Source organism: Ictalurus punctatus, chromosome 15, assembly GCF_001660625.3.
Source record: "Ictalurus punctatus breed USDA103 chromosome 15, Coco_2.0, whole genome shotgun sequence".
Taxonomy (NCBI): Eukaryota; Metazoa; Chordata; class Actinopteri; order Siluriformes; family Ictaluridae; genus Ictalurus; species Ictalurus punctatus.
In genome coordinates, this window is record NC_030430.2 from 11,490,059 (window position 1) to 11,501,820 (window position 11,762).

Below are 11,762 nucleotides of genomic sequence, written 5' to 3' on the forward strand. Positions count from 1 at the left end.
CTACTGTATGTCACGTTGCCCTGGACGGTGTCTTGTATATTGTACATAGCAATTCTTATAATGCAGACTATTTAAATATACTCCTCTCCATCATCGCAGTTATTAACAATATATAAACAATATTTAGGGAATTAAACAATCTTAAAAAAAAAAATTTAAAAATCAGGACCCTCTTGATGGCTGTTGTGCATGCACAGTTGAGTGCAGAGATGGAGGTGGTATGATACCAAAGGGTGACCAGTGTAGCTGAAAATAAACACATGCACTAGGCCTATACTAGGAAATGCAAAAATTCAGAAAGTATTACTGGAATGAATTGCTGGAAAGAATATTCAACAAATTTTTAGCATTCATAATTCTTGCTTGAGAGACAGTATCAGAACCTATGTTTTAACCTTCATTATATTTTGGGAAATTGGTCCACAGTAAAATATGAACTATTTTTCACTACTTTAATGTATAATATGTTATGTATTTTAGGCCTCTGCTGCAATATTGGCATTTGACCCTATTCCAACAAGTTCTCTGAGCATACCTGCAAAGCTGCTTCAACAAGCAAACATCCTGGAATGTCTGGTTTTCTTTTAGACATGCATGAAAAACATTTCTTCAACATTTCTTTCTATAGTGGTTTTACATTAAAGGGTCTGTAGCCCTAACACTAATTTTCTTGTGTAGAAGAAGGACAGTGATTTCCTCCTGATTCTGAATTTCAGAGGACTGGATTGGTTCACATGCTGTTTTCACTTTCACATGCTGAAGTTGTCAGATGTTATTCATGCCTAACAGCCATGAGATTGGTTCATGTCATTGGATCTGTACAATGCATATTTCACATTCCCACCACCTCAGTTCTATATTTCAGCCTGTATCTAATGCCACGGGTGCTCTTGAGATGTATGGGTGTGGACCTGTCATCACTGATGCTCAAAGGCTGAATACTGCAATAATTATAGACGCTCCTTTGTAGCATGAAGCAGGCCTTTTGGGATACATCCACCCTTCACACACTCATTACAGTGCTTGGCTTCATGAGCTCATATAGGCACAGAGACCAACAACCAGGCTGGTCTTTTTAGCCCTCAAGTTCATCTTACCTGTTCTTAGAGAATGCCACATGTGGGTCTGTCTGGACAACATTGTAAAAGTCAATTACATTACTTACCACACCTTGCATGAGGGCAATTCACCATAATGCTGCAGTGCATGCACCAGCAAAACAGAGAATACGCCCAGAAGAGTGGGGTCTGCACCCAGAAGTAATGTCCCAAATCTATGAAAGTTTTGGCAAGGCATTCACTAATGCCAAATCAACATATTATTTACTGTGGTTCGCCCTTCATGGCCAGCCTCATTGTCTGAATGTGTATGCAGTGCACTACAGCACTATGGATGGCATCTCCCTGTGGCTTATAAATGTATTACAATCTTTCTGAAAGGACCAAGGTGACTTTGTCCAAGAAGTCTTCAGGAAAAGATGGCTGTATAGAGTCCATAATGTCATGTATCCTAACAAAACTCCCAGGAACGTTGGAGGAATAACAGGCCCTCATTATCACAGATCCTCCACCACAGGGATAGGGTCAGTGCTATGATTTGGGTTTGGTCTATGGAAGCCAGAGTACGTAAGCTTCCAAGCAAATAGGTGTGGAGAATATTTTTTGGTGTGTACACCACTGTTATGTTTTTTAACAATTTTTTGCAGGTATTAAATTTATAGGCATGGGACTAGGGTTTTATTAGAGTTGTGGGAACCAGAACACATACAGTTTCTTTCAGATAATATGTCAACAGAGGTTATCGATTTGTTTGGTATTGGTACTCTAATAAGTACCTGCATGAATGGTGTGGTACTCAGACAAAAAAAAAATGCATCCAAGTCGCACTCCATCACAACTTCACTTCCACTATCAATCTGGCATGAGCTCCTTTCCCTCTGATTGACTGTGCAGTGTGCTCTCTGCAACCACAGTTCAGCAGCAGGCCTGGGCTCAAATATCTATGTGGTCAGCTTGCACATATCAATGTGCATCAAAGCAGGCATGCTCTTGTCTGACAAGTGGTGCCTGACAAGTACATAAACAAACTGACTATTTCATTTAATTTTGAAAATGTACATCATTTTTTAACATTTCACTGGGAATCTGTCCATAAGCCAGGTAGACGGATCATAGCATCAGCATCAGCATGATGATGTGCTGTTCATCTGTGATAACCATTGCTGTCAAGCAAAAGAATGAACTGTCTCAAAACCACCATGGGCTGCTTACAATGAAATTCTTACACCATTTTGGAGTTACTTACACTGAAATGCAATAGATGTCTGTTGCAAAATATTAGCACTATCGCGTAAGATTGGCCAACACAGTCAAAACCTTCTGTCCCAATTTATTTCACATCTGAAACTGAGGACACTTGTGCTCTGCTAGTAAAAAAAAACAAAAAACAAAAAAAACGTTTTTTAACAAGGTTTCATGACTCATTTCATGTGGGCCACCTGATATTGTGAAACATGGTTAATTTAATAAACAGAATTTTTTTTTGTCCTCACTAAGTGCCTTTAACGCATCATTTTTTACAGTTCCCATCTGCAAATAAAAGTGGATTTTGACAACACTATGATTAAATGTGTCACAGTATGGAGCTGAGCAATCAGCTGACTTGAGCAGTTCTCAAGTGCAAAATATGTGTAAAAGTACGTCTCAGATTGCAATTTGTCATAACTCATCATACAGTCTAATAATAACAGTGACCCCATCTAAAAGCACAGACACTTGCTTGGACTTCTATTTATCATCTAATCCACTGACATGAAATAAAACTGTCGATCCCATGAACTATACCCTGTGCAGTGCAAGTAGAAACTAAATTAATTAAAGCAAGAAAATCAGATATATTTTCTCCTTTCCTGCTTCCTGTTCACATCTATCAATGTACTCTGATCCATTGAAAAGAACATCCAAGAACATTCTGAGCTACAGCTGAGCTGATTTTCAGCAACAATGGTATGCATGATTTGTCTACCACCCACATTCATATGAAAAGCAGCCCAAATATTGACACTAAGCTGCTTCAACAGAACAATATCTTTTGCATGTGCAAGTCATGGATAGGTCATACATGTTAAACTCAATGGAAAGCTTGCATGGAAGACATTTTTTAACTTTGATTTGTTCTTCATTTCACTAGTGTTTTCACTCTCCATCGGTTCTCTGAAGCTTGAACTGATTGGACTGAAGATATTTTGGTTTGAGATCAAAAGATAAATATGAGACGACAGATCAGAATTCCAGCTTTCATTTCCTGTTAATTACATCTGAAGCCGAAATTCTGATATATCGCCTCGAATAAATTTTTTTATCTGAAACCTAAATGTCTTCAGTGTATAGCAAAAACAAAATAATTGGCCTTGCTGTTCCAATACTTTCCAAGGGGATTGTGCATGCCACCATGAAACACAATCATCCTGGTAAACAGTATTGCTTTTCATTTGTAACTGGGCATGGAACCTTCTCTATAAGAAACACCATGCCCTGTATATTATATAGTAGCTAATTACAATAGTACTGATGTAGAGGGGGATGGGCAAATGGATCTGCACTGTTTCTAGTGTCACTCAGACTGACCCAGTCACTAGCCCAGTGGGTGGGTTACACAAAAACTGCCCAACACTGTGCAACTAACCCAATAAAATTAGCTACTAGGCACAACCCAACATTTGGGTACAAAAAAAAGCTTTTGCATACTGTTATATCCCCTTGTAAGTATATTAAAACAAGTGCTGGGTTAATAGCCATGCATGGTGGTTGTTCACCTTTTATCCACAAAGTGGCATCAATTTACCACAAACTTCATTTTATAAAGAACAATTATCAATATGTCAAAGGACAGAGGCTTCCATTAGAAGGAAAATATTGGCTTCCCAGATGGAGAATAATATATATCCCACTTAAGAATAATGTACTACTTAAGAGTAATTTAAATATATTTATTTTTTAATTGGTAAAATGTTTCTCAAACATCCATACATGAATAAATGAATTTGATCTCATTTGAAGGCAGCTTCAAAATCAACACTTACAACAGCTTGAGCTTAGACCAGTCAGGTTAGCAAATGAGTAAGGGTGGAAAGTAGAAATTACTATAAATTTACTATTTAGTTACTATTTAGCATGCTATTTTTATTTCATTTTATTTTATTTGTGTTTATGGGTCCAGGGATATGGAAGGCCAGTGGAGTAATGCATTTTTTTTTATGTTAGTAGTGAAATAGTTGACATCTTCAACTACATATTCATGTAACCGCTACATTGTTGTATTAGTGTTTTCTATATTGTTTACTTGTTTACTGTACATTAGCTATGTGTGTAGATTTTCTAGGAATATATTAGAAGCTGTTAGCTAGCTAGCAAATGGAGCCCTAAACAAACTGACTCTCATTTAATTTTGAAAATGAAATAATAATAATAATAATAATAATAATATGCAACTCACTTAAATAAAATGAAATGCTGAAGTTTTCAAATGCTGAATATTCCATATGCTGACATTGGTTAAACCATTTAAGTCTAGACCAGGGGTGTCAGATGTACAGCCCGCGGGCCAAAACCGGCCCGCTCGTGGGTTCAATCTGGCCTGCAGGATGAAATTTGAAAGTGAAAAAATGCATAAAAGACGATAGAAATTTTTAATATAATGCTATTCCTAAATTATCCTTTAGGGCGCACTGTTTTAGTCAGAGTAGAAGACGCGGCACAATTCTGGGACTCAGACCAACAGCAGACGGTAGCAATGCGCTTTCTGCTGTTTGTTTCTACAGTGTGACCAGTTGTAATGCACACATGTAAATGATAATCAGAAGCAAATTGCACATGTTTGTCTTAATAAATCTGAGGTTGTTCATGATATGTTTTGTAAAAGGATATTTCATTAAATATGACGATTTTCCTCATGTACTTGTACTTCTTTGCATGAAAACAAAGGGAAAAACATGGACTTATTGTTATTCATAGGTAATTATGCTATGATTTTACTGGCCCGGCCCACTTGACATCTAATTAGACTGTATGTGGCCCCTGAACTAAAATGAGTTTGACACCCCTGCTCTATACCATATATGTACACTGATCAGCCATAACATTAAAACCACTGATAGGTGAAGTAAATAACACTGATTGTATCATTACCTCCCTTTGCCAAGATAAAAGCTCTGAGTCTTCTCCTATAATGCCTGATGAGGTTGGAGAATACATGGCAAGGGATCTGAGATCATTCCTCCATACAGAATCTCTCTAGATCCTTCACATTTCGAGGTCCACACTGTTGAACTCTATTCTTCAGTTCACCCCACAGGTTTTCTGTGGGGTTCAGGTCAGGGGGCTAGGATGGCCAGGGCAGGACCTTGATTTTGTGGTCAGTAAACCATTTTTGTGTTGATTTTAATGTATGTTTTGAATCATTGTTCTGCTGGAAGATCCAACCATGGTCCATTTGAAGCTTTCTGGCAGAGGCTTTCAGATTTTCATTTAATATCTGTTGATATTAAATGATATTATGAGTCCATGATGTCATGTATCCTAACATAATGTCCAGGTCCTCTGGCAGAAAAACAGCCCCCAAACATTAAAGAGCCACTACTATATTTAACTGTGGGCATGAGGTACTTTTCCATATGGTTACCTCTCTGTGTGTGCCAAAACCACCTCTGGTGTTTATTGCCAAAAAGCTCTATTTTGGTTTCTACTGATCATAGAACCCGATCCCATTTTAAGTTCCAGTAATGTCTGGCGAACCCTTCTTGAAACCCTTCTTGAAACCCTGTCAAACAACTTGTGGTGATGTAGGTGACTTCAGACTGTAGTTTTGGAGACTTTCTGACCCCAAGACGCAACTAACTTCTGTAATTCTCCAGCTGTGATCCTTGGAGATTTTTTGTCCACTTGAATCGTCCTCTTCACAGTGTGTTGAGACGATATAGACAAACTGTATACTTTTGATATCAACCACCCCCCCACCCCTTGTTCAGGGACGCATTATTCCATTTCTCTTCCTCAAATGTCTGTGAAACTTCTTCAGTTTATGTCTCAGTTGTTCAATCTTTTTATGTTAATATAAATATTTACACATGCTAAGAAATTTGCTGGAAATAAAATCTGTTGAATGTGAGAGGATGCACATATATAAATAAGTAAATAAATAAATAAATATGCACACGCATGTGTGTCCTAACTCAGTTTTAGAAGCTTAATTTATCTCCATCTCTCTTTAATTCCTTCTTCAAATGAGGCACTTCTGAGCTTCATGTTTTACATCTAGCTTTAGAGCACCGTGTGTGTGTGTGTGTGTGTGTGTGTGTGTGTGTGTGTGTGTGTGTGTGTGTGTGTGTGTGTGTGTGTGTAAAGGGGAGCTAGGAGGTAAAAAAGGGAGGGGTGACTGTGGGTGGATCTTTAGTGTGGGGTTTCTCAAAATCTTTCCGTTGAAATGGTTTCGCTCTTTGGGTTGTGTTAATAGCTGTACATGCTCTTTTTTCACAGCTTTTGTTCACACATTATGCCCAGGTCAGTAAGCTCATTATATATACTCATCCAACACTGAGTGTTCTTACTGAAGAAGAGATGCAGATGCTGTACCTGGCCGTGATTCTGCTCACACTGTCCGGTATGAAACATCATCTCACTCTTACACACAATTATTGTTCAGAGTTTTAATTGTTTGCTGATTGATGTAGCAATGTGTACGCTCAGTGTGTATGATCAGTTATTGGCTTATACACTTGCAAAAACACACTATACTGCCTAGTTTTAGTAAATTATTAATTACTGTCTGATAAAAGATTGGAAATGATTTAAGTAAGTTACAATTGTGTTGAATCATTAACATGATGATTAATAAGAAACAGAACACAATATTAGTAATTAACTGTCATCATTAAAGTTGCTCAGGTCCTGGAGTCTCAGTGCACTGTTAAGATCAAGATCATAAACAAAGACAAAGAGCAAACACTAGACTCCTGCTGTACATCTAACCTCTGACCTGAAAGACAGAAAAGATTGAGCCCCAGGGAGCCGTACTACATTTCAGATGTTAAACTTGGCAAGTGCTGCTAAAAGCATTCATATCATCATGTAGGAATGTGTAAGTTTTTTTAAGAGGAAATATTTGTCATGTTTCGCTTCTTCTGAAAGGTCTTTTTAATGGCAGTAAAATCATGCTATAAGCTAAAATAATCATTGAAACTAGAATTGTGTGTGTTGAAGCAGCGTTTGAAGAAACTGAAACGTCGCTGAGATTTAGCTTTTCAAAGTGTGCAGAGAGACACATAGATAGATAGATGAAACGGAGATTAATACAGTTCATGTGAAATCTCTCTGCTGTGAATGTTAATATTTATTAACATATATAATTTGTGTGTGTGTGTGTGTGTGTGTGTGTGTGTGAGTGTGTGTGTGTGTGTGTGTCTGTGTGTGTGTGCGTGTTCGCATGTGACATCTGCCATTTAACACCTTCACTGAAGTGTGAAACTGTGTGTGCTGGTGTTAATATAGACATGCAAAGGTGTTTTTTTTTTTTAAGTTAGTATGTTTCCTTTGTGTTGATGTATTCTAAAAATGATTCATATGAATTAAGACTTTAACTAAATATGAATACTTTATACATATTCACCAGATAATGTATCCTAAATGCATATTAATACAGTAGGCAGAGTATTCATTTTTTTTGTTTGTTTGTTTGTTTAGAAAGCTATTTTTATGCTCAAACATTATGCGAAGACATTGAAGATACTAAATTGCAAACAGATTTTTAATATCTCGAATGGTGTGGCCATGGTAAGGGCTTAAATTAATGACAAAAAAGGGAAACAGGAAGTGTCTCATATCTTCTAATTGCATTCTCTGATGTTAATGTTGTATGTTTGCTCATGGGGGTTGATCACATGGATATGGTTATTGTGGTTATTGTGGTTAACGGTCATATTGCTACCAGCTTGTAGCAGGAAGTGTGGCACTTTTCAGTAGTCCACTTACCTGTATATACTTACTTACCAATTACTTATATTTACCTGTTTAAATGCATGTGCCAATGACCACAGACCATGCTGGAAAAATTTATTAAAAGAATTCTGATCCATTAAATCGTTTAGCAGATACAATCTGACATATTTTTCTTGGGTGTGCCCCATTATGACTAAAATGCCTATATCTTGTGTGCACAAAGTCCAAACTTTTCATAATTTGTACATATGGAGAACAAATTATTCTGAGGAGTCATGCATACTTTCATGAATTTCCCACACAGTACTGTAGTACAGTTAATTCATGATTAATAAGGATAACAACATATATCTCTTATCTTCTTCATGCTTCATATCACAAAATATGAACTGTATGTTTCGACATGGAAGCTGTTTTAAAGCCTTAACCTAGCTTAACCTAACACAGCACGAAACAAGTTATTCTACAGCACTCGCTTCACTATGTATAATTTTTATACACACACTGGGCGGCGATGGCACTGTAGTGCTTGGGCCCGTCATCGTTGCTTGCAGCTATATTTTAAAGTTGAATTTTATAGGACAGCTTGTGGAAGCTCATGGGTAGGGTTGCCACAATTTCAGCAAAGGAACACTGATAAACTTTTATGAAACTTCTGGAATGTAACAAGCACAAAAAGTAAATTAAATCAGATTTTTTTAAAAACATTATTAGATTGATGTATTGTTGTCAACTGTAGCCCAAATAATAGTTTCTTGATTAGTGAAAGCTGTTGCTTTGAAAAACAGTTAGCTTACTGAAGGAGATTCTCTTATATCATGTACTCTCTTATATTTTAAAACTCCTATCAAGACACCTTGGATCAGGGAAATACTGGGTTATAGTTTCTTTTTGGGTATTAAGGGATTTCCATGTTATTTAGGGAACTCCCAGCCTAAGGGAATAATTGTAAACAGGTGTGTCTCTGTGCTATCAAATACCTATGATGAATGTATTCACTTAATTACCTCTTCTGATAAGCTGATCAACTGCCATTCTTTATTATAGCTGACACATGTATTTTCCCTACCTTGAGAGACTTATTTTTGTGGTATGCCTGTGTGCTTGGCGCAACTGTCTGAAGCTCTCTAGCACCCTGCACAAGTAGAAACCACACACGCAGTACTGCTGAACTATGTGTATAAATACTCCAGTTCTGCACGAATAAACTCGGATGTCTCTGTGAACAGCATGTATCAGTGTGTGTTCATTCAGACTCTCCAGGCCTGAATGTTCTGCAGTCAACCACACTTTCTGCTCATAGAACAGAACTAAGAGTTAAGAGAATTAAAGGCTGAAGAAGGCTGACGAAGGACGACTGAAAGACATAACCTGAGATTCCTTTTATCTAACACTTACTCAGTCACATTAGATAAAAGTTCTCCAGAAAGTTCCTCAGGGGGCCTGGTCCAGGAGTTGAATAAAGTTATGTTCTGCAAATTCCTATTCGATGTTTTTTCTGTGTTTTACCATGTTTCCAGGGCATCGTGGTAGGATTAATATAAAAATAAATCCTGGTACAGACAACGCCCACTTCCAAATATGAATACAAATGAAATATGACTAATCTGATAATGGTGTTGCATTAAACCCCTGGAATACATTGAATGTGTAAAAAGTATATATAAAATCCTAAAAGTAAAAATACATATATGAAAGTATATACAAATATAGCTTTTCATGTATTTATTTATGTTTTATATGAATGTGTACAGGAAGTAATATATATATATATATATATATATACAGATATAAAGGTATAAAGATGTATTGTGTACTCAATCTCCTGTAATCTCCGTTTATTTCTCTACACAGGTGTTCTCACTCAGGTCAGTGATTGGGGTGTGAAATATCCGGATAATCCAATCTGTGTTGTGAGAGGATTCAGTGTCTCCATTCCCTGTAGTTATTATTATCCATCAAAACCCAGTATTAAGGTGACACATATGCTTTGGTGCTCAATGAACACAAACAAAGACTGGTGTATTTACCCCCCGTATGTTTATAGCAGCTTAGTAAGCATCACGTCAGACTTTGAGTACGTTGGAGACAACAAATCAAACTGCACTTTGTTAATCCACAATGTACAGTTCAGTTATTCTGGAGAGTACAAATTCAGATTTATAACTAATAAGCCTGGTGGCAGATGGATAGGTGAACCTGGAGCGATTCTACAAGTTGGAGGTGAATTTTGATGATTAAAATAAAAATCCAAATTATTCCTTATGTTCATAATTTACTTTACTCACTTATGGAAATACAATAAATAATTTTGCAGACATCTTTCTCTTTGTGAACCATGAAAGTAAATTTGAGTCCAGCTTTAATTTAATTTTAAAAATGTCATTATTCAATAACTAGATTTTTATCTGTGTGAGAAATCCTGATTGAATGACTGTCTTCCCTGCTCTCTGAAAAAGATTTAAAGGTGTCGCTAATCAGGCTCAGTGGAAACGGAACCCTTAAACAAGGAGACTCGTTAAATCTGATGTGTGATGTGATCTGCATACAAAATTCCTCACAGTTTGTGTGGTCTAAGAACAACGAGCAGTTAAATACATCGGGACCCAATCTTCACTTTCCTGCTGTAACTGTGAGGGATTCTGGGAATTACACCTGCACTTGGAAAACCAACAACGCCTCAAGATCTGAAACGATCAGCCTTCACGTCGAGGGTGGGTCCATCTGTCGCCAATGATTACTGAAGGAAATAAAGAGATTTGTGTGCAGTTAAATATTCACATTTTAAATAATGTTGTTTTTAACAGGTGACAACACTGAAAATCCTGAAAATCCTGAAAATCCTGATGGTTGGCCAATCTGGATGAGTGCTTCGCTGACAGTTGGAGTGAGTTTCATCATCTCAGTCATCTTAGGAGCTGTGATTTACAGTAGGAGGTAAAATTATACATGTTTTTATACAATGCAATCTGTACAGTCTAAAAAAAAAACTGTCTCACTTAAAGCCTATGATTTTGACATCACAAACTGCAATGCTAAACCGTTCAGTTAAAAATGACCAGCAATTAATGTGTAGTTTGTACCTCATGAACAGGTTTTTGACTGAATGCAGTAGTGTCTGTACTGAGCGGCAAAAGAAGAACGATTCTGATATCTACGCTAATGCCAAGCAGAAGAAGGACTATTCAGATATCTATGCTAATGCCCAGCAGAAGAAGGACTATTCAGATATCTATGCTAATGGCCAGCAGAAGAAGGACGATTTTAAAATCTACGCTAATATTTAGTATCAACGACCTGATCACAGGTTCACACCTCAGCTTAAAATCTGAGCATGAGATGTGAGAAAAGAAAAAGGTTGCACCTTCACTGTAGTGCATTTGCACTTAATTTCATGATAGACAGCTTGGATATTTATTCAATTGATTGTAATTTCAGTCAATTCTAATTTACTACAAGCATTTAATATTCAAAGATATCCTGATTTAGCATTTAATGTTTTTTTTAAAACCATCTTTTGTATCAAAATTAGAGTAGTCTAGAAGTCACTCAGATAAAGTGATGTATATTAAACTCATCTTAGCAAAATATATTTTCTGCAACTTTTTTCAAGTTGAACAATATTCTGCCTCTTATCTTGGTAAACGGTACTTCTTTTGACACTTTATGCTTTGCTGAATTATTGTCATTATTATATACTGTATATATGTACACCGAATGGGTGCAATTTGCTTATTTTAACTCTTTTCAAATTAAACTAAATTTTTTAAA

At 36.7% G+C, this 11,762-nt stretch overlaps 1 protein-coding gene across 1 annotated transcript; it reads left to right on the forward strand.

The window, feature by feature from the left end:
• Nucleotides 1-6,483: 6,483 nt before the first annotated feature.
• Nucleotides 6,484-11,762, forward strand: LOC108275584 (uncharacterized). The gene is made up of 5 exons (XM_017486491.3): nucleotides 6,484-6,657; nucleotides 9,846-10,214; nucleotides 10,451-10,705; nucleotides 10,799-10,928; nucleotides 11,086-11,762. Exons 1-5 carry the CDS (start codon nucleotides 6,615-6,617, stop codon nucleotides 11,276-11,278), a joined length of 990 nt encoding a protein of 329 aa, XP_017341980.1. The 5' UTR covers nucleotides 6,484-6,614; the 3' UTR covers nucleotides 11,279-11,762.

Bases quoted from the DNA above. Each gene is read 5' to 3' on its own strand.
- LOC108275584 (XM_017486491.3), top strand. From the start codon at position 6,615: ATGCAGATGCTGTACCTGGCCGTGATTCTGCTCACACTGTCCG. The intron at 6,658-9,845 runs GTATGAAACATC...TTCTCTACACAG, and splicing joins GATTCTGCTCACACTGTCCG to GTGTTCTCACTCAGGTCAGT. The intron at 10,215-10,450 runs GTGAATTTTGAT...TCTCTGAAAAAG, and splicing joins AGCGATTCTACAAGTTGGAG to ATTTAAAGGTGTCGCTAATC.